At 35.9% G+C, this 23,137-nt stretch overlaps 2 protein-coding genes across 3 annotated transcripts in view; both read left to right on the forward strand.

Moving 5' to 3' along the window:
* Positions 1 to 2,322: 2,322 nt before the first annotated feature.
* LOC149926499 (tyrosine aminotransferase-like) lies at positions 2,323 to 4,849 on the forward strand. Its single transcript, XM_090158058.1, has 11 exons — positions 2,323 to 2,608; positions 2,691 to 2,795; positions 2,861 to 2,928; positions 3,024 to 3,182; positions 3,248 to 3,439; positions 3,497 to 3,579; positions 3,643 to 3,712; positions 3,773 to 3,901; positions 3,973 to 4,056; positions 4,157 to 4,255; positions 4,392 to 4,849. The coding sequence occupies exons 1-11, from the start codon at positions 2,476 to 2,478 to the stop codon at positions 4,575 to 4,577; spliced, it is 1,308 nt and encodes a 435-aa protein (XP_090014184.1). The 5' UTR covers positions 2,323 to 2,475; the 3' UTR covers positions 4,578 to 4,849.
* Positions 4,850 to 5,013: 164 nt separating this feature from the next.
* Positions 5,014 to 23,137, forward strand: part of LOC149926500 (carbonic anhydrase-related protein-like) — a 75,420-nt gene continuing 57,296 nt past the window's right edge. For both annotated transcript variants that reach the window (XM_090158653.1, XM_090158654.1), the window contains exons 1-2: positions 5,014 to 5,178; positions 21,812 to 22,060. In XM_090158653.1, the coding sequence (XP_090014779.1) occupies positions 5,154 to 5,178; positions 21,812 to 22,060 (274 nt within the window). In that variant the 5' untranslated portion in view covers positions 5,014 to 5,153. The remainder of the gene's footprint in view (positions 5,179 to 21,811; positions 22,061 to 23,137) is intronic.

Here is a 23,137-nt window from a genome sequence, read left to right on the forward strand (position 1 = left end):
GCTAATTAATGATTCATTATAAAGAGCAAACATTTTATAGCAAGTACAGAAAATGTCTTCAAAATCGGTTAAGTGGTCTTTGAATTATTATAAAAAGAAGTCGAAATGGTGGAAATCGAGTCTTCGGCGAAATTCCAGACTTCAATTCTTCTCGGCACCCATGACGTCAGAAAATGCGAAGTGTATCATTGGCTAATTGTCTGTAATACATTTCTTTGCATCTGGGATTAAAAGCGGGTTGATTTAACACCCAGGAAAAGTCCTACGCGATAGTAATTGAAATAGGCATACACAAGCCTACGTAGTAGAAAAACGACATGAAACCGAAGGCTCCTTGTAAATTCTTCTTAAAACGTCGGGTCGCGCAACCCGCTGAGCGCGCGCGTAAACAAAATATTTTTTATTTCGATAATAAGCCTAATATTATAATTGAAGGATTTTGAAATGACGTTTTAGCGCGCGACACTACCTAATCATTATCAATAACAAAATAAATATTAATTTAATTGATATATTAAAAAAATTTCACGTTTCCAATTGACGCATTCACATATTGCCTACAGGGAAATATTCAAAAAGGGGCGAAATCCACCCGAGGTACCATCCTATTTAATAATGTTTGAGGTAGATGGCGACACTATAAAGTTTATGAAAAATAAACGTTTTTAAAATGTTATTAATTAATTGCTAAATTATAGTACTTTATTATATATATAATTTTTGTAATTTAAATTAACAATTAATTTTAACCGTAGTTAACACTCTTTGCCATAGATGGAACTATAATACGATTTTAAACTATCCAATCAGGGAAGATAATTTTGTAATTTAAATCTTGACAAAACCGTTCTCCACTAAAACTGAAAACTTTCATGTTGCTATCAGAGCGCCATCTACTAACAAATAACGCCATAACCACGTTACCTCGGATGAGTTTTACCCCTTTAAAGTCGTCTTTACCCGTTATAAATTGTAAATCGATCTATATCCGCTTTACTATTTTAGGCGCCTCTTTGGCGCCCGGGGCGTATGCCCCCCTGCCCCCCTCACTACGGCTCTGTTAAAAACACCTGGTTTGAAAACTTCTACAAGTAAACAGAATCCCTCCACTTCAGTTCCTTCTATTTTAGGAATAAAACTACAGCTTCGATTTGCCCCAAATTGATCGTGCTACCTAGGAGCAACAAACACAACACCCCACACAAGGAGAACGCAACCCGTCAAAAGTCGTGGATTTTCTTGTGTACGTTTTTCATTGGCTAGACGCTTTAGCGCCTGCTGCCGTCGGAAGGGGGAAATTCGGAAATTGTCTTCCCCCGCCTGTAAAACGTTCAGCGTAAAGGCTCGTGACGCTCGTCCAATGAAATTCATACACAACCCTTCGTTAGCTGCGTTCTCCTTGTGTTTGTAGCTCCTAGATGCTACGGAGGAGAGAAATTCGCTGAAAATTTCAGGATTTTGGGGAGCGAAAAAGGTCAGTTTCGGACTCAAAGTGAATACACTTAGGCTTGGAAATTTGTTTCGACACTGACATTTTTGGAAAGAGAACGTCCTGGGCTTCAAAATAAGCCCGTAGTCATCCGTTTTTATTACTGACGATTTTTCGTGCAACAAACACTTTAACGGGTTTTTTGTCTAGTAAGCGAAGCGTATATATATATATTCTTTGACTAGGGTTATGCTAGTTTTCTTGAAAATCATCTACAAAAACCATCTTGTCCTATCTGGCTGTAAAAGTTGGACTCGAATTCGATTTTGACACGGAATCATTCTCCCCAATACCAAATATCAAATGGGATGAGTTATTTCGTAGTCGGCCATTTACACCTGGATTCGAGGTATCCTTCGCGCTAGTAAACGTACATTGTCAATGGAAAATCGGAGGCCACAGTTGTTAAATTATTTATGGCATTTCACTATGAATATTTCTAGGTAAAACAACGTAATACGTAAAAGTTATTTTTCTTTTCATTTACTAAATTAGCTAAAAAGTATTCAAATTTTAATAAAGCTATGGAAACTACTAAGCAGGTAAGCGCTTAATATTTATTTTATTTGGCTAATCTCATTTTACGTTGGCCATCGATAATTTACCATAATAATTCGCAACTAGTCATATTTTGCGTAGTAATTTCTGTAAATCTAGATAAGCATCGGAACGTTAGTTTAAGAGCGCGACAGTATGACGTATAGGAACCATCTCTTCGATTTTATCTGAACGTTTTCGGTTTTCGAAATCGTATTATATTACCAAAACTAATAAACTAGACATCAGTGTTTTTAACTCCTTTTAGTCAGTAGAGAAACGTCCGTTGCTGATTCCACACGCGAAACTTAATTTGTCTTTCGTAATCTTAAAACAAAATTGGATAAATTGAAAATTTTAATTACAGATTTCGGTGTAAATTGAAATTCCTTAGCTTTAATTTATTTTGTATTAATTAGTTTATTAAGAAGCCGAAACCGCGCCAACAAATGCGTAGTCGAACGTCCTGGTCGGTGACCCAATCCAAATGGGCCGAAAGTACCGTCAATCCGATTCGTTCCATCGTTGAAAATTTGAACTTGGAACCTAATCCTGACAAAGAAATGATAGCTTTGTCTATAGGTAAAAATTCTGAAAACTCTTCTATTTTCTTTTAGAATGATGCTTATTAGTGATGTGATAGGTTAACGAGCTCTTTTGTTAGGCGATCCCACCGTCTTTGGTAACTTAAAACCGTGTGATGAAATAATAGCCGCCATTGTAGATAGCGTTACTTCAATGAGATATAATGGCTACGCTCCTAGTTCAGGTGAATTGCAACGTAATTCGGGTTGGTAATGGAACGTATTTAACACGATATAATACATTTCAAAGGTTATGTCGAATCCAGAGAAGCAGTGGCTAAGTACGTGTCGTGTCCTGGTGCGGAAGTTGAAGCCAAAGTAAGCCGCAATTCCTAATAGCTCTTGTAGCTTGAAAGTTCAAGGGTATCTTTATTAAGTTCAAGTTAATTATATTATTTGAATTTTTCCCGAAGGACATAATACTAGCTAGTGGCTGTTCGCACGCCATCGAGCTATGCATTACCGTGTTAGCCAATCCGGGGCAGAATATCCTAGTGCCACAACCGGGGTTTGCTTTGTATCGCACTCTGGCCGAAGGATTGGGTATTAGAATCAAATACTATAGACTTCTAGTGAGTTTTTGTTGAATGTTATCTCGGATGAAGTTGTTCCCAACTAAACGAATTGTTTCGCGCAGGCTGAACGCGAATGGGAGGTCGATCTCGAAGACTTGGAATCTCAGATTGATTCTAAGACGGCGGCCTTGGTCGTCAACAATCCGTCCAATCCTTGCGGTTCCGTCTTCTCCAAAGAACATTTGAAGGGCATCTTGGAGATAGCTGGCCGAAATTACGTTCCTATTATCGCCGATGAGATCTACGACTATTTCGTAAATTCATTGTTTTCCTGTGTCTTTGGGTAGATTTTTGTAACACATTCCAAATAGGTATTTCCTGGTCGGGAGTTTCATCCCATCGCGTCTCTCTCCACGCAAGTGCCTGTCTTAACTTGCGGAGGCTTGACGAAAAGGTACTTAACCTGACTAAATAACTGTTACGTGTCAATTGGATTTAATCACGTTTATTTTCAAAGGTATCTGATTCCTGGTTGGAGAATGGGATGGGTCATTGTCCACGATCGAGGTTCCGTGTTTCAGGGTTCGGTAAGTCGGTGACTGTACTTCAAGGGTTGATGATGGTATTTAATATCAGTGATTGGGTAGATACGTAAAGGACTGTCGTCTTTGAGTCAACGTATAATGGGCAGTAACACCATCGTTCAAGGTGCCTTACCGGCCATTCTTAATAATACGCCAACGACCTTCTTCGATCAAACCATAGCGGTGGTTAAGGTATGAGACAGTGTACATTTCGTACCAGGAGGCTTATTTTTTTGGTTTAACCGTGTCCGATTTCGCCATAGATCAACGCGGACATTGCGTATCAAAGTATAGTGGCCATACCCGGACTGTATCCCGTCATGCCAGCTGGAGCTATGTATATGATGGTAATTAAAGTTAGTCGCTACTCCGCAACGCGTCCATTTCGTGAAAATGAAAGGGACGAGTTGCGGAATTGCGTCCGCCTTCAACCAGTTTTATTCGAAGGTCGGTGTGGATCTGAAATGCTTTCCGGAGTTCGACAGTGACCTCGAATTTGTAGAGCGACTAGTTTCGGAGCAGTCTCTCTTCTGTCTTCCAGGAATGGTAACAAACCTCGAATGTTTTGAAATATGGAAAGGACTAACGTAACTAGATTTATCCATTTACGTTAGTCTTAACCACCCTCGATTTTTTAAAATCCGGCCCCATTTGACAATCTGTTTATTTATCGACTGGACAGTGCTTTGACGTGACCAATTATTTCCGAATCGTCTTGACCGTTCCGGAGGAGCAGATACGAGAGGCGTGCAACCGTTTGTCCGAATTTTGCCAAGCCCACCACGTCTGTGAGGAGCTGGAGGACACCATGGTTCAAACCTCGTCGATTGACACGATGTTCAGTACCCTAGTCACTTTATCAGTTTGAAATATGATAGGGCGCTTGGAAACGGGAGATTTCGTCAGTCCCGTGATGCTCACGCCACATACACCAAGTGATCAAGATTGGTGGTTTCGGTCTCATCTTATCTCCGAAATAAAAACATTTGGGATAAGACTAGCCAAATGATATACGCATTTTTTTACACTACTTATACGTCCATCTTACGACGTAACTTTCCCCTTCTCTTGTCGAACCCAAATTGAGTAATTTGTACAGAAATGTATCTTCCTTATTTCGTAATAAAAATGTACGCGTTATATCTTGTAATTTATTATCACGATTCTGTGTACAAAATACTTCGTTTTCGACGCGCGTCGATTTGAAGGTCTGCTCCCGAGACTAGATAGATAACGACGTTGCTTAAGGTTGAGATGAAAGCGATGCTTTTGCCTTTTGTACTGTCGATTGTTACGGAGATAACTAGCTCGATAATTAACAATGAGAAATGTCGGGTACATATCTCTTTGGGGTCTCTATCTCTTGGGTTTTTCGTGTTTTTAAATAACTCGTAACCGTCGCTCAAAATAGAAAGTTACTTTTATTAGAGGCTTTACCGTTGATATGTCCCTTAAGAAGAAGGATTCTGGTAAGTTATTTGAAGAGGCTTTTACGTTGTTATTTAAAGACAGTTTAAATATATACAGGGTGTTTCAAAAGGTTATGAACATTTTTTAAGGAGTTGTAGGGGGTGAGTTGAGAATGATGCCTGTTTTTTCCCCCATGTGGCCTACTAGCCCCTGGAAGTAGGCTGTTACAAGCCCAAAACCAAGCAGCAGGGACTTTAAATACTTTTTAAGTTTACTTTTTTTACGCTGGTTACCATAGATATAGGAAACGTATATAAAGGTCTAGATATATATATAAAAAGGGAGTGAATACGGAGGTGACAGCTAGCAGAAACGCGTAATTTCTGCAGGCTATCCTTATAAGGCGCTATCTATCGGTAAGAAAGCTCGTGCTATCGTCGCGAGAGCCATTGTCTCCTGCTTAAAAATTATACTAAAAGTCACCAACAGATGGTGTCTAAAGACTACGGCCTGCGGAAAGGTCAAGCACGAAGTACTAAATTGCTAAGAGAGCTCGCGCTGTTGGTCACGTGCCTTCCTCGGTGTCTGCTAGGTGTCAATTCCGTATTTTATGTTAGGCTTAGACGCCCCGAAATTTATCTAGACCTTTATATACATTTCTTATATCTATGCTGGTTACCTCGATTTGTTTACAAAGTTTCTTTTTACCTATCACACGAACCCAAACCTTAATGTTCGCGTTTCCCTGCTGCTTGGTTTTGAGCTTGTTGCAGCCTACTTCCAGAGGCTAGTAGGCCACACTTTGAATATTTACTTATTTACGAAAACGATATTTTTCGTTTGAAACAGTTTTAGAAAATCTATTCCGTACCGAAACTAGTCTACTTTTTGTACATGGCGCTAGCTTCTCCGAGGTAGCACCTATGATCTAGTGTCTGCTACCGACAAATTAAAAAGTCATAAGAACTTTTTTCATAAATAAAATTATCAAAATATAAACACACGATGCAAAAATTGTATTAAAATGCAAGTATCGTTATTTTTAAAGTCAAATTTACGAATAAAAATGACGTACAAGTAAAAACGTCTGCTTTAGCCACTACCTTCTCTAGATTTCAATTACGAACCAAAGGGGGCGTAGTGATTGTTTTCGGTCGCGAATAATAACGAATATTCCAGCACGAAATAGTTTTAGAAAATCTTTACAAATGAACTTTCCGCATTAATTTTTCTTCAAAATCTTATTATTTTGAAACATTAGCGGTGGGCTTTCGAAGATACAAGAAATATTTGTAGTGTAGGTAGATACTTGTCTCTAAGAGCTCCATTATATACTTCTGGTACTACCAATTTTCGAAATTTTAATGTCGTGAACGGAATATAGATGGCGATAGTGCATCGTCAGACAATATTGTTTTGGATTTTCTAAACGACCTCGTCACTGGGGCTCTCTGGCCTTTAGATCGAGACTGTAGTCTGTGAGGCGCTTATTTTATTGATTTAAAATTAATAGATTATTCTAATAATTTTTTTTCGATTAACTGTAATTTCTAAATAGTGGTTAATTATTTTAAATTTATTTTTCGAGCAGCTGAAGAGGTTATTTTGAGGTATGTTGCCTGCGTTATCGTAGCTTGTTCGTGGGTGTGGCTTGTGTACGTTGCGATAGTTACGCGTATAGGTCGGCCATGACATTAAGACGCTCATGGCGGTCACGTGATTATTTCGCAGGATCGTGTGGGGTTTTGCTTCGTGGTTTGTGACGTCAAATTAATACGAGCAAGCAGCCATTTTTTAGCACGTAAATTAGAAAATATATTCAGTTGAAACTCTCGAAAGGGAAAAATTCTAAAAGATATTTCACTTTTAAATAAAACGCAATTGACTTGAGATAACAAAAGCAGGTACACTGATAACATGCATCTATAAAAATAGATTCATGCTGATAAACTGAAGATTTTCAAAATATGTTTTGAATGAAAAAAAATGAGGTGCAAAATGCATTATAAGGGTGTTTCAAAGGGTTATGCAAAAATTTGAAGGAGTTGTAGGGGGTGAGTTGAGAAGTATACCTGTTTTTCACCATTTTCTGACGATATGTTAAAAGAGCGCCAGAGGGATTCAAAGTGTGGCCTACTAGCCTCTGTAAGTAGACTGCAACAAGCGCCAAACCAAGCAGCAGGGAAACGCGAACATTAAGGTTTGGGTTCCTGTGATAGGTGAAAAAGGACTTTGTAAACAAATCGAGGTAACCAGCGTAAAAAGTAAACGTAAACAGTATTTAAAGTCCCTGCTGCTTGGTTTGGCGCTCGTCGCAGCCTACTTCCAGGGGCTAGTAGGCCACACTTTGAAGCTCTCTGGCGCTCTTTTCACTCATCGTAGGAAAATGGGAAAAAACAGGCATACTTCTCAACTCACCCCCTACAACTCCTTAAAAGTTTTACATAACCATTTGAAACACCCTGTATACTTATCTTCTAAAACTATTGAACGTCAAAAATACAATTTTTATAAAAATAAATATAATTTTTACATTTTACATTGTTAGGCGTAAAATACAAGCGGTAAATTTTGAGCCGTGATACGGCTGTGTTCATCCGCGATTTGGCGGGAAATCCGCCGCCGTTAATTGGAAAGTACTTTTAAGCTGAGACTTTATATGTGAAATTTAAAAGTCCTAAATGGTTACTTATCTCAAAAGAGATATAATACACTCTTATGGTATCGATATCTTTGTATTTTTTCCCTTTCTAATGGTTTGAGTCTATTTGATCGATTCCCAAATGATCGAACGGGTCCCATTTGATCGAATTTCCATTTGATCGAATTGCATTTGATCGAATGGCATTAGATCGAATGGCATTTGATCGAACGAAATTTGATCGAAAGCTACTGTAGGGTAAAACTACTAGTTTTTGGGAGTAAATTTATATATATCAAAAACAACGGGCCGTTATCGTCGATGTCATAAAAAATTCCATCATATAGTGTATAAAGTAAAAATCTCATCATCTTTGTGGCTTAATACAGTTAAAGCAATGAATTATTCCATCATTATTCCTTCTGCACTTAAGCAATGAATAATTCCATCATTATTCCTTCTGCACTTCATATTGACATTCGGTAAAATAAAAACATACCAACTGGTACTATAAATACTTTTGAATTCGATCAAATAGTATTCGATCATTTGAAGGTTCGATCTTATGAAACAAATGACAAATGGTATTCGATCAAATGGAATTTCGATCATTTGCAACGTATAATGATCGACTGTCGATCACATATTTTTCGATCAAATGGACCAACACCTTTTTAATACATAAGTAACATAATGAGTATGACACTTCATATTGGTTTAACACTAATTTTTTGACCAAATTTTTTTTTAACTGAGTAGTATATTTCGGGTTTGGCAAATTTATACACTAGGGGTCTTTGCGCTTAGAACTAAACCTTGATGGGCAATAGCATTGATAATCAGTTCGGTAATAACGTTTGCTAATTGACATTCATATGTTATTATTTTACTTATGGTTATAATAAGTAAACCCAGTTTAAAAATTGATTTTGGTATATTAAATTTGGTTGTATCAGAGTTTAAATAGAGTGAGTATTCCGGACCGAAAACTACTGCTACGCCCCCTTTGGTTCGCCATTGAAACCTAGATAGGTAGCGGCTATAGCAGACGCTATTAGTTTTTCCTCATCGTTATTCGTAAATTTAAATTTATAAATAATGATACTAGCATTTTGATATAATTTTGGCATCGTTTGCTTATATTTGATAAGTTTATTTAAGAAAAAAAACGTTTTTATGACTTTTTAATTTGTCCGTAGCAGACGCTATATCATAGGCGAAACCTCGAAGAAGCTAGCGCCGTTACGCCACCTAGACTCGTTTCGGTCGCGAATAGTTTATTTGTTAATTTACCTCTAACACTTCAGTCTTTAGCAATCAATAAATTAAAACCTGACTCATCAAATCATAATTAACATTTACGCGACACGAAACTACTATAAATAAATTCGCCCTCCCCTTAAACACCCCCTTTCGAATTATACCTATACAATAACAATAAAAAAAATTCCTATTGCGAGCCATTAAACCTAATTATAGGTTAGCTCGAAATCGCCCGTTTATATAACGTTCTAAAGCAAATATAAAACTTCTAGCCAGGTAACGCTACGAACAATAATAGAAGCTGTGGAAACAGAAGCTGAAATTTCCCGCTAATACCATTATAATCATTGTATAAACAAAGTATAACGGCGTTGGCTGGGGTAGTACCACCCCCCCCCCCGGACCAGAACCACCCCCCCCCCGGACCAGAACAATAATAGGTTTTTGATTCAAACGTCCACTCGTAATGAATCGACGAGGCAGCCAAAGACATCAATACAGAAATTTTTATTCGCTAGGCTAGCTAAGCGAATAAATTATATGTACGTATAAGTAGCTTCACATTTAGGGCTTTTTCATATTTTCCCCGTGTTTTCATTGGTGCAAAGAGAACTTAATCGATTTGGTTAAAGGGATCGGTCACGTCACGCGAAATATAATGTTTCAGTTTCTCTACCACTACCACGCATAATCCTTCTTACCTTGTATGTTTTCCGTTATGCGATTATTTTCTTGATATAGGCTTTGATATTTAACATCTGGAGTAGGTTCCTTTGTGATGTCCTTTATAATAATATGTTTATTGTTTATTCTTATGCTTGAAGTTTATTTATGAATTAGTTTATTATTTACCTGGATATTTCCACCTTAGAGGTTTTATTTTTATTAAATTAGTTTTTTTTTAGTTTCTTCCAACATCTTTCAGCTTTCTTTTGCATAACATAAAATGACTCTATTGGAGAAGTGTCTACCCAGGCCTTGAGGTCGGCGTTCGATTAACTTTTATCCATGGATAAAATAAGCTCGGCTATATTTAAATAATATTTATTTAAATAACCAAGATTTGAATAATAATTGTAAATTTTTTAAATAATCGAAAGTGGATAAGCCTATTATTTAAACAAAACAAACATTTTTTTAAATAAATACCATTTTAATTCAAATAAATGCTTGGTTGCGTAAAAAAACATAATTAAATAAGTTAAAATTATATTTATAATTATAAATTTTAAAATTATGTTCCATGGTTATTTTTCAATAATTAAAAGTTTTATAAAAGACTGATACTTCATGGAATTAAAAACATTTTATTTACAATTTGAAGCTTTCGGACCGCGGTCCTTCCTCAGCTAGTCAATAATACATTTTAAATGTATTATTGACTAGCTGAGGAAGGACCGCGGTCCGAAAGCTTCAAATTGTAAATAAAATGTTTTTAATTCCATGAAGTATTATTGACTAGCTGAGGAAGGACCGCGGTCCGAAAGCTTCAAATTGTAAATAAAATGTTTTTAATTCCATGAAGTATTATTGACTAGCTGAGGAAGGACCGCGGTCCGAAAGCTTCAAATTGTAAATAAAATGTTTTTAATTCCATGAAGTATCAGTCTTTTATAAAACTTTTAATTATTAAAATTATATTCTTTTTACCAACTTTTTTAAATAAATCGGAAATTTTGTGGATAATGAATAAACAATTCCGAGCACTACCCAGGCCATTAAAATTACCTTCTAACCATGTAAAAGTTTTAAATTACACTGCATCGGAATAATTAATAAATAATTTTCCTTCGGTAATAGTTTTAGAAACTCAATATATGAAAAGCATTTTGAAAAATCAGCTTTATTTTGGGGTCAAAGGAATGCTGAAACCAATAACATTACCCGTATATAAAGATAAATAATGAAATTATATTTCTTATGAGATACGTCGAGACTAGATATCTAATTAATTTCAAAAAAATTAAATGTAAATAGAGCCTTAGATAGATTACTGTATTACCTAGGTGAAAATTATCTTTATGAGTGTAAATACAAAAGTAATTACCAAAGAATGATTATCAGTGTCTAAAATTCCATTTAACTTTAACTGTGATAGGGAAGAGTTAAACATTTATTTGTACACCCAGATTTTTACCAATAAATGGTTAATTTTCAATTAATCTACATCTTCTTTTAAAGTACACAATTATTTAAAAACCAAAGACTTTAAGAATTTTATTATTTAGGATATATATTTAATATTGTCGTACAATTTTCATTAAAAATAGTAAATAATTGATGGATAGTCGAAGATATTTTACTATAAGATATATTCAAATTAAGATTATGAAAAAAATAGTCTGGGTTAAATTTCACCTGGTTTTTATAGTCGTAACTATAACAAGCCTAAAAGGAATACCAATTAAGCTCATTTAAATATTTCTCTAGACTTTCAAGGTTTATAATTTTAGACTTCGTACAAGTATAGTTATTATTATATAAATATATATGTGAGGTTATGGCGAAATTTGAATATCGTTATTTAATCAAAGCCTAGCTTTCCAACGCTGAACCTTTAATTAAAACTCTACGCCGCGTATAATTTATTTTTAATTTTATTAATGATTCTTATTTGCAATAGGCAAATTAATGGGTTGAACCTAACGCACTTTGATTAATGAACCAAATTAGAATTATCCGATTAAAATAAGTGGCAGATGCAAATGGTAAACAAGAAAATTGGTTCTGTTTTTTAACGAAATTTGAATATTTTTAATTGTTCCGATTTTAATAAATATTTTAGACATATTGTAGGAAAGGTTGAAATATTATATTACTTTTTAATAGTTTAAGGAAATGTTTTATTTTATTCCATATAATAATAAAATAGGTATTATTTTTCCTATGTTAAGTTATTTATCTTTATAATATTTGTTCCTTAATTTGAACCCTGACCTTTTTATCACTAATTGGTCTTAGCTCTTACAAGGAGATTACCCGAGGTGCAGCTCACCGATTTTGTTTAAATTAAGGGATTAAGTAGACCTTCACGTAACTTAAAAAACCCCAAAGGGAAAAAATGCGATGGGCTTTAGTTTTACCATGGCAACCGAAAACGTTTTTGTTAGTGGTAGATTGATTAGCACTTTCACCTCACAGCAAGAGGAGCCTGGTTCGATCCCAGCTTGTATAGTTCTCTCCCCATTGGTTAAAAGGGTTTCCCTTTAAATCTTCGGTTTCCCATAAAAACTTGTAGATGTTAGTGTAGGGAGCTGTTGGCTCGTATGATCTGAATTCCACCACGCTCCTAAGAATTGTAACCCGGCTATCTGAATTAAAGGCATTTGAATCCGCTAGGTGACTTGGGCCTAAGGTGGTGCCTTGGGTATTAGCTTAGCTGATTAATAATATTATCAAAAGTCAATAATTTTGTTCCATAAGTTTGTCACTCTGGGGAAAATTTTACTGAGAGCTAGTAACGGAGTGACGTCATCACAAGAAGAAAATATCCCACTAGCGAACCGCTGTCAAAGGCTACGTGTGACGCGTTAGCGAGCGGACGCAAAACGGCGACGAAGCCCGTAATGCGGTCTGTCTTGTGAATAGCTCTCGGTAAAACTCTCGGCATGTGAAGAATAGGAATTGTCACACTTATGTATCAATATTATACACTTATGTTATTATTAAACCAATGTAGATCTCAAGGTGGTGCGTTGGGTATTAGCTTAGCTGGTTATTATTATTATTAATCCAATGTAGATCTCAAGGTGGTGCCTTGGGTATTAGCTTAGCTGATTATTATTATTATTATTAGAATATTGTACTTAGAAATAGGTTAAAGAACAGCTTGCCATATAAAAAAGCTTATTCCCTTATAAGAACGCAACTCCCTAACGATTGTAAAACATGGTTTCTATACAATAGTCCGCCCGTATACCAAATCCATTTGGCCCAGAATTTTGGGAAACACCTCCGCTATCCTCTATAATGAAATAGGAATCTAAATTTAAAGAAACAATGGAAAGGGGTGTATTGGCTCGAGCACAAAGCCGCGAATATTTGTGTACTATATTCAATTTAACTTTCACCCGAATGCCCCGAAGGCCTCAATACTAGAAACTAGGCAACTTTATAAAAACTGAAGCCATCGTGGACATGTTCGGCCTACCAAAAGTGTTTTATCACCCTAGGCTGACATCTGTTTGGTGTACAACCACCGTATACATTAATAAGTCCAAGCGAGTATCAGAATTAGACGCGCTTCTACCATTTGGTCTTTATTATTAATTCCAGGAGGTTCGGTGTCGACTAAATTGGGTCCCTACGAAAAAAACCCGGTGATCCTCGAATTTTGTCATCCCTTTGTTTCAAACCATCGGTGACCTCAGGGCAAGAAAAATAGACAAATTATTCCAGATCTCCACCCACCTTTTCTAAATCAGTCTTCTTATTAATTTCAACAATTTCGGGTGGTTTTTTTGGGAGACAATTTTTTTTTAAATATGGGGCCCATTACTATTTAATCAGAATTGGACAGATTTGGTAGATTCATTTTGTTCTCGGACTCGGAACTGGTTAGATCTGAAAGTCTACATTGGTTATGATTTTAAGATTACTAAATATTTATTTTGTTTAAGTTAAAGTGTTATAGCAGTTGGAAATAACAGTAAGTTTTTTTTATTTATATAATTTATTAGATTTTTGGCCGGAAACGTTTTTGGTACAGACTTCGCTTAGTTTATGAATGAAACAGCTCATAGCCTAGAGCCATAGACTGTTTCAAATCCTATAATTATCTACGAATAATAATAACTCTCCAAATTGAAACTACCGGTTCCGTACTTTAGCTTTGGTGATAAATATTTTCTACGGTGAATTATAGTAACAGTATGAATGATTGTGTCTGAGATTTTGGAGACTCCAAACATCTTTTGGCTTATGATTACGGACTTAGCCTAGACGGTAATTATAGATCAACGTACGATGACAAAAAAGACTAAACTTTTAGTGGCGGATAAAACGAAAAATACCTATTCATAAATTTCATAAATCAACGCTTTGTCACTTCGTACCATCAATTATTCATGATATTTTTTAATATCTTTAACGATATAGTATTATAAATATTCAAACCAAAAAATTTTGTCAATTAAATTTTTTCGCGAGACAAATCCCGACGAAAAATTTTTCGATTATAATTTATGAAAATTTTCCCATAATAAAACGATTCGATATTAATTATAAATATTATATTTATTGGCGTATACTCAGTCATTGACATCTAGCGACCGTGAAAGGTTAATAAGGAAAAGTAGAATTGATGATTTAGTGTCGTTAGAGCCGCCAATTTCGTCTGCCAGTGTGATTGAATTAGGGGGAGTATTTATAATGAATGAGTGGAAAATCCACCTGATACCTCGCGGCGAACGGTTGTCGATTCCAGGGTGGAGTTCGGCCGAGGCTTACGAAGTAATCGTTTCTATGAATGAATTTCATTTAATTGTTAGTTTCAACGGATGTCTGCTACTAGGTATTATTTTTCTGTTCCGTTAATTTGAGCGCGAGCGGATCATTTCCTGCGGGCGAAAAATAAATATTCCTTCTCTTTAAAAGAGTATTGTTTTCCAGCTCTTTCGTGTATTGTGTGTTAAAAATATTTAACTGAATTGTCGCCAAGCTTGTCCCTCGAACCGACGTTTGAATAAATGGTTTCTTTGAGCGGAAATTGTAATCAGATATCCCCGGCTGTTAATTTAATTATTGTACAGCTATAATCTTATTTAGAGGAGACAGTTTTGACTGACTGTCTTCGGTTATTTTTAAGTCTTTAACTAGAAATGGATTTTTTGAAGGGTTCTTACCAGACTTTGGTTTTGTACGTAGCTTTGTTTGGATGGTTGTTTCTGGCTTGTATTGGCTGTTATGTATTAATTAAGATTAAGGAAAGTCAGGAGTTTGAAAATAAACTTTTAAAATTCGTTAGTTGTGAAAATAGGCTTCACTCGGTAGTGAATTTTGAAATAGGCTTCACACGGCAGGGAATTTCGAAATAGGCTTCACACGGCAGGGAATTTCGAAATAGGCTTCACACGGCAGGGAATTTTAAAATAGGTTTCAAACGGCAGGGAATTTTAAAATTGGCATAACACGGCAGTTAATTTTAAAATATGCTTCAAACGGCAGGGAATTTTGAAATAGGCTTCAAACAGCAGGGAATTTTGAAATATTTTTCAAACAGCAGGGAATTTCAAAATAGGCATCACACTGCAGGGGATTGCAAAATATGCTTCAAACGGCAGGAAATTTCGAAATAGGCTTCGAACGGCATGGAATTTCGAAATAGGCTTCACACGGCAGGGAATTTCCAAATAGGCTTCACACGGCAGGGAATTTTGAAATAGGTTTCAAACAGCAGGAAATTTCAAAATTGGCATCACACTGCAGGGGATTTCAAAATATGCTTCAAACGGCAGGGAATTTCGAAATAGGCTTCGAACGGCAGGGAATTTCAAAATAGGCTTCACACGACAGGGAATTTCAAAATAGGCTTGGGAATTGGAAAAAGGGTTCTAAAGGCAGGGAATTTGGAAATAGGCATATTTAATCATAGAATTTGAAAATAGGCTTAAGACGGTAGGGAGTTTGAAAATAGGCCTATACAGTCAATGAATTTGAGAATAGAATTATAGACCTGAAACGTTAGGGAATTATTTGCCTGGAAAATCAGGACATTTGAGAATAAGCCTTAAATGTAAGTGAATTATTTGTCAGTGGAAAATCAGGGCATTTTAAAATTGGCCCGAAAAGTGGGGTTTTTGAAGATACAATCAAATAGCTAAATATTTTAGTAAAAAATTGACTTAAACTACCTAATTTATTTGATTATAGGGTCAGGTAAAATCTCTGGAAATAGTCAAAACCTAAAGAAGTCGTAGATTTTGAAAATTGTCTGGCAAACACAAAATAAATGAAGAGTTAAAATTGCGTATTTTTTGTTAGAACATCAGCGAACAAATTTTGAAAAAAGGGAAAAATTTCAAAAGTCAGGGAAATTATGAATATTTTGTGGAAACCATGATGTATGTAATAAATAATAATAATAATAATCAACTAGGCTAATACCCAAGGCACCATCTTAGGCCTAAGTCATCATGCGACTTTTAAAGCCATTAATTCAGGTGGCCGGGCAACAGTGCGTATGAGGGCGGTGGCAAGCCCTTCATGCCACGCGTGTCAACAGCTCCTATACACTAACTATTTGTCTAAACTTGATCCCCAATCGGTTTCAAATGCTTCCAAATAATTGAATTGTGTCTAGACATTTCCATGGTTGTTTAGACTTAAATGTACCTATATTTTTAGACTAAACGCGAACAGACAACACGAACAAAAAAGGATTTAGTAGATAATAATTTTAATTGGCACACTTTGTTGGTTGGAAAAGTCGAAAAAAGGTTGACAAGTTTAATTATTCATTTAATTCATTAAATATCCTTTGTGTTATTCTCGCTTTTATAGATATATAGAAAATAATATAAATGTCGTTTTTATATATAAATCTTTGTCAACGCCCTGTACCGTTTTTAATTAATAACGACCATCGTACAATTAACTCTTGTATACCCTTACGAAACCCGGTCGAAAAACGCATTCAACGGAATATATAGGACTGTCGTCCAAATATAAAACAAAGCTTAGAGCATTCGTACCATTTCTTGCTTCAATAAAAAAATAAAATAAAACTGAAAATGCGTAGACATACGCTAAAGCGAGTCGAACTCGCATTTGCAATGAAAAGTACAGATGTCGGCACATAGTTTTTCAACCCACTGCAGTTGAATTTTAATAGTTATACACTATACACTTTTAAATCGTCGTCTCGAATTAGCCAAGCGGCAATTTTTATGCGCTACAACAATAGCGCGAAACCTCATTATATTAAAAAAATATCCATGAAAGAAAATATGTAAATTAAATTTCTAACTTTTTTTGTGACGATACGCGTAGAGGGGGGTGTGTTGAGGTGCTCATTATAAGTCGACTATGGGCTGTATAATGAAACCTATCTTTTGTGAAAATCGTAACTTAGTACGGACGTAGAAGCGTATGCCATTCATTAAATTTATTCCTACGCTCAAGGTATATATAAAATTTCTTTTGTGTCGGTGTTATTTTTTTCGCTTGAGTTTCCTTTTTGTTCGAGTTTAAACAGAATCCAGAATAATATTATTGTTAATGTAAGTTTAACGAGAGACTAGCTTGCACTATTGGCCGGTTGCAAGCGTAACTCGTACTACTATCACTGTTCCGAGGTAGTAATTTCATAGGCTGGGTGCGCTAGCCCGTGACTCGAGGTAAAGCCTACCTGGGCTCCCCCCCCCGCGTTTTTACCCGTTCTTTCCCCCCTGCATTGCGCAAGGCGTTTTTACCTGGTACTTGTCTTAATAGGGGTTCGATCCTCCCACCAACTCTAATGGAACAAATGCAGTAACCATGGTTGGATCATGGACCCACCTACAATTGGCCTTTATAGTTCTGGCGTACTTGGAAAAGGGGGGAGTGAGTTTTTCTTCTGTGCCGATCCCCTGTGAGGCTGTGTCCGGTTTTATGGCCGAATTTTGAAGAGTACCGTAACGACAGTCTCGCGTGTTGAAGTGCAATTGCATTAGGGATATAAGCTTAGTTTTATGACGTTTTGCAGGCCGCCCTCGTAGCCAATAAGAGAAATAAACTGTTTATATTTTTCTAAATGATCGCCTATCAACGTTGGTTTAAACTTCCATCTACTTAATATGGGTTCTATTTTTTTGTTTTTCCACCTTAACCGATCTATTAAGTACGTTGCCAACGGTGATAGCTCGTAAATTTTAAAGATTCAAGGACTTATTTACATAACGTTCATACTTATTTTATGGCCAATTTAGTGTTCGACGCGTGGGGAATATTGTATAATTATTACGCTTTATTTACGCCGTGGTTTGGAGTCATAGATTTATATTTATATTCTATACGAATGAACGTGTTTTGTATTTAAAATCAGGAGATAATGTTTGAAAATTTGAATTTTTTGTAATCCTTATTTTTCTGTATTTTAGTAAAATTATGAAATGGCCCTATGAAATCCTTTAATTAAATTATGAAATGGCCCTATGAAATCCTTTAATTAAATTATGAAATGGCCCTATGAAATCCTTTAATTAAATTATGAAATGGCCCTATGAAATCCTTTAATTAAATTATGAAATGGCCCTATGAAATCCTTTAATTAAATTATGAAATGGTCCTATGAAATCCTTTAATTAAATTATGAAATGGCCCTATGAAATCCTTTAATTAATTTTTCTATCTTTATTGGGTTACGAAGTTCTAAAACAATTACACACCAACAGTGAATCTACAGAGTACCTGAATTAAAGGCAATAAAAGTCGCTAGATGACTTGGACCTAGAATGGCGCATTGGGTATTAGCTTAGCTGATTTATTATTATTATTATTATTATATTATTAGATAAAAATAGTAAGTTTAGGGATGATGGGCTTGCCACCACCCTCCTACGCAATGCAACCTGACCACCTGAATTAATGGTACTAAAAGTCGCTCGATGACTTGGGGCAAATTTATTATTTTATTTATTATGTTTTATAGCAGAAATTAAAATTAATTTCTCATTTAAGTTTTAAGCAGTGAAATACATGAATTCATAAGTTTAAGAAATTACCAAATGAAATTTTCAGTCGTCTACCAATTAAATTTGGTTTTGATTCCACAGAAAACGATCTGTGATTACAGTTATTCCTAAATTTCACTTTTCTTACTTTGAAACTATTTTACCGTTAATAAAGGTACTTAATAATAATCAGCTACTCTTATACTCAACGCGCCTTTTGTATTAGCTGATTATTATGGGGATAAAATGTTATTGCTACGAATTTAATTTTTTTTCACCATGTCGTCAAAGTCATTCTAAAAAGTACCCAGAGAACCGTTACATTTAGCTTGGACTCAATCTAAATTACAACTTTCTAATGGATCTCGAGATGTACAAGGATATCTAAAACTGTATTTCACCAAATGTCCTCATCCATAACAAAATAGTTTCTCAAGTTTAAAATTCAATTTTCAAATGCGCATAGCAACACAAAAATCCGCGTTTGTCGAACTTTGTCTTGGGAGATTTTGTATAGCATCATCGACACGCATCGGTAGAAGCAAGGGTTTTGCATATTTTTAACGCCTTTAGGAACCTAGCTTTAAGTTTGTCCTCTTGGACATTATTTTTTAATGATGTCCTTTCGTTTAATCTTTAATTTATCGGCTTCCTATTGGTCAAACTAGTTCGGGTCCAAGCCATCAACTAATTGGAACCTATAGTCGCAAAAAATAAAGATGACCTTGAAAACATCTTTCAATATGAGTCTAATTTTCATTATCCAGACCTGAAAATTTAAAAAATAGATTTTAAATATATTATTTACTAACACGAAGCACCCTGTATTTAATCTGTAGTATTTCAGCTGTGCAATGGTAAATCGAACTATATTAGGCAATGCATATAGTGAGTTTTGTGTTTTCCCCAACGCAAAGATTTTTAAAATTCACCTCTGACCTTTCTTAGGACTATTTTGACTTTTTTCAAATGTATAGAAAACGTTTATTTTTGAAATTTTTCTATAAATTTTGAATTTTTATTCTATGTTTGTCCAATAAATGGGAAATTTATGTCCTATGTATGTCCAAAAAATCGGAAATTTGTGTCCTATGTATGTCCAATAAATCGGAAATTTGTGTCCTATGTATGTCCAATAAATCGGACATTTGTGTCCTATGTATGTCCAATAAATCGGAAATTTATGTGCTATGTATGTCCAATAAATCAAAAATTTATGTGTTATGTATGTCCAATAAATCTGGAATCTGTGCTATGCATGCCGAATAAATCTGGAATCTGTGCTATGCATGCCGAATAAATCTGGAATCTGTGCTATACATGCCGAATAAATCTGGAATCTGTGCTATGCATGCCGAATAAATCTGGAATCTGTGCTATGCATGCCGAATAAATCTGGAATCTGTGCTATGCATGCCGAATAAATCTGGAATCTGTGCTATGCATGCCGAATAAATCTGGAATCTGTGCTATGCATGCCGAATAAATCTGGAATCTGTGCTATGCATGCCGAATAAATCTGGAATCTGTGCTATGCATGCCGAATAAATCTGGAATCTGTGCTATGCATGCCGAATAAATCTGGAATCTGTGCTATGCATGCCGAATAAATCTGGAATCTGTGCTATGCATGCCGAATAAATTGGAAACTTGTCCCATGTATGTCTAATAAATCGGAAATTTGTGTCGTATGTATGTCCAATAAATTGGAAATTTGTGTCGTATGTATATCCAATAAATCGGAAATTTGTGTCGTATGTATATCCAATAAATCGGAAATTTGTGTCGTATGTATATCCAATAAATCGGAAATTTGTGTCCTATGTAAGTCCAATATAGCTGAAAATGTACTGTATGTCCAATAAACTGGAAAATGTTTTCCATGTTGTCCAATAAATTGGAAAATGTTTTCCATGTTGTCCAATAAATTGGAAAATGTTTTCCATGTTATCCTATAAATCGAAAATGCTCATCCTATGTTTGTTCGATAAATCGGAAATTTTGCCATACAAAAATCTTCTATAATTCAGTGGATTTTTGCTACTACTTCCTATACCCAAACTCTACCTTCTTTCTCTGAAATTAAGGTCGAAATTTGGATTTTATTTTTACAATTTAATATGTAAAATGGAGAACAATATCTTGAAAACGATATCCCTCTAAATGGAATAGAAAACCAGGAAATACGAAGAATAGCCCCGATACAATGTTATTTCTTGAAATTTCTATTGTTATTTTCCAAAAAAGAAACCTTTTGAATATACGAACAAAAATTCCCGTCCCAGATTCCACGTTATTTACACAATTAATATAATATTTTCCCGTTCGTCATTATACCGGTGTTTATTTGATATTATTTGGTTTGTTTAAATGTTTGGTTCGCTTTTTTCCCCGTTTACTTTATATCCTCGGATTTCAATAATATGTGGCTGGTTTACGCTTACTCATCTTCGCTAGTTATTCAAATTGGGTTCGGTGAAATTGCCCGCGACACAGAAACCGCGACCAAAAGAGCGTAACGGGTAATAAATCGTTGGTTCCGCCTACCACTAGAGGACGCTTCCCAGCTCGCCGCGTTCGTAATGAATCGCTGCCATCTATTGGGGGGAGGCGGAAAGATTATCATATATATTTTAGATAGATTTCAAAGGGCAAAAACAGCGCTTCGTTAGTTTTTCGTATTGTTACCACTCGAGTCAAAAAGCGTTGGACGAGGGGAGGGGGCCTTTCATGGGTGTACCCCCGGGCAGACCCTGCACAATTAATGATACTCTAAACTGTATTTGTTATATAAAAAATATTGTCTTAATGTTGCATTTATTGGCCTTTTGGTAATGTATGGGTGTATGGGTTAGTAGGCATTGTTGATTTAATTGTCTAACAATCTGACCTTCCCTTGACCAACTGTCAATTCTAAGTAAATATATATTGTTAAAATCGTTTAGTTGCGAAAGAAGATTTTGGTAATCGACGAAATTTCATTCCTTTGTGTATTGTTAAATTAGGATTTTTGTTACGTTAATCAATTAAATTTAATTTATGACTCGTCTATTGTTTCCATTTTGCGGTTTTTGTGGATTTTTCCTCAATTATTATTTTAATTTGGGAATTAATCAACCCTTTCCTGGCCATTCCAAGGTCGCTGGATCGTGGATGCCGACGCGGAGGAGATAGTTTGTTGCGAGGATTTGACCGACGTCCAAGCCAAATCCGACTGTCCGCACTCTCGCCGACTGTCCTCCCCGGTCAACCTGCAGTCCAAGGACGCGGTTTTCAACGCTGACCTCTATCGTCGACCTTTGGAAGTGTACTACGCCGAGAACAGAGACGTCGTTTTGCAGAACACGGGAGCCACTATTCGACTGCTACCGTCCACGCCTCCTTCTGGTTAAGACTATAGCATTGTTGCCAGACTTACGATAATTATCGTAGCCGTTGATAATTTCGAGCAAATTTTAGGGTCTTAGGATTATTTCTACCATATAGGGCCATCTAGGAGCAACAAACACAGTCAGTCCTTAAACATGCTAACGCAGTGTTGTGTACAAATTTTATTGGACGAGCCTTTACGCTGAATGTTTTATGGGCGGTGGGGAAGACAATTTTCACCTTCCGACGGCAGCAGGGGCTAAAGCGTCTAACCAATGAAAAATGTACACAAGAAAATGCACGATTTTTTACGTTTTGCGTACTCCTTGTGTGGGACCCGTGCTGTGTTTTTTGCTCCTAGGTGCCATCTATAGGAGCAACAAACACAAGGATAACGCAGCCAGCCTTTAAACACGCTAACGCAGTGTTGTGTACAAATTTCATTGGACGAGCCTTATTTACGCTGAACGTTTTACGGAAAGGGGGAAGACTTTTTTCAAATTATTCCCTTCCGACGGCAGCAGGAGCTAAAGCGTCTAACCAATGAAAAATGTACACAAGAAAATGTACGACTTCTGACGGGTTGCGTTCTTCTTGTGTGGGGTGCTGTGTTTGTTGCTCCTAAGTGCCATATAGTACGACATTTTCAATAATTCATACCACAAGCACGATAATTTACGATAATTTTTTATTTGAAGGAAAATTGGTTGAAACTACCAACTTTTTAACATTAGCTTTTGTTTTAGTTAAAATTCTTTCAATAATGATCGAGTATAAAGTCAATAGAGAGTCTTTAGAGACACAAAATTCAAATTTTTTATAACTTTCCGACGTACGATATTTTTTTCTGAAATCGATAATATTTTGATCATGGCAAGGCGGTTGACCACGTCTTTTGGGTGTTACCAAGGTCCTTCTGTATTCCCCCTATTTCGGAAATGCGCCATTTGGTGCGGAAGTTGTGGGTATATGTCGCGGACACTAACCGACCACTTCCGTCCCAACATTACTCGGTCTTTTGAAGCCCCACCGAAATCCCCCTCGATTGCTTTTATCGGCGGGTGCCTCAATCGATACGCCTATTTTGATCACTTT

Source organism: Leiobunum rupestre, chromosome 9 (assembly GCF_980474605.1).
Source record: "Leiobunum rupestre chromosome 9, qqLeiRupe1.1.hap1, whole genome shotgun sequence".
Lineage (NCBI taxonomy): Eukaryota > Metazoa > Arthropoda > Arachnida > Opiliones > Sclerosomatidae > Leiobunum > Leiobunum rupestre.

What these genes read in the sequence shown, in the direction of transcription:
- LOC149926499 (XM_090158058.1), top strand. Translation starts at nt 2,476, where the DNA reads ATGCGTAGTCGAACGTCCTGGTCGGTGACCCAATCCAAATGGGCCGAA. An exon ending in ATGAGATCTACGACTATTTC is followed by an intron (nt 3,440 to 3,496) that starts GTAAATTCATTG and finishes CATTCCAAATAG; the next exon opens with GTATTTCCTGGTCGGGAGTT. An exon ending in TGCGGAGGCTTGACGAAAAG is followed by an intron (nt 3,580 to 3,642) that starts GTACTTAACCTG and finishes TTATTTTCAAAG; the next exon opens with GTATCTGATTCCTGGTTGGA.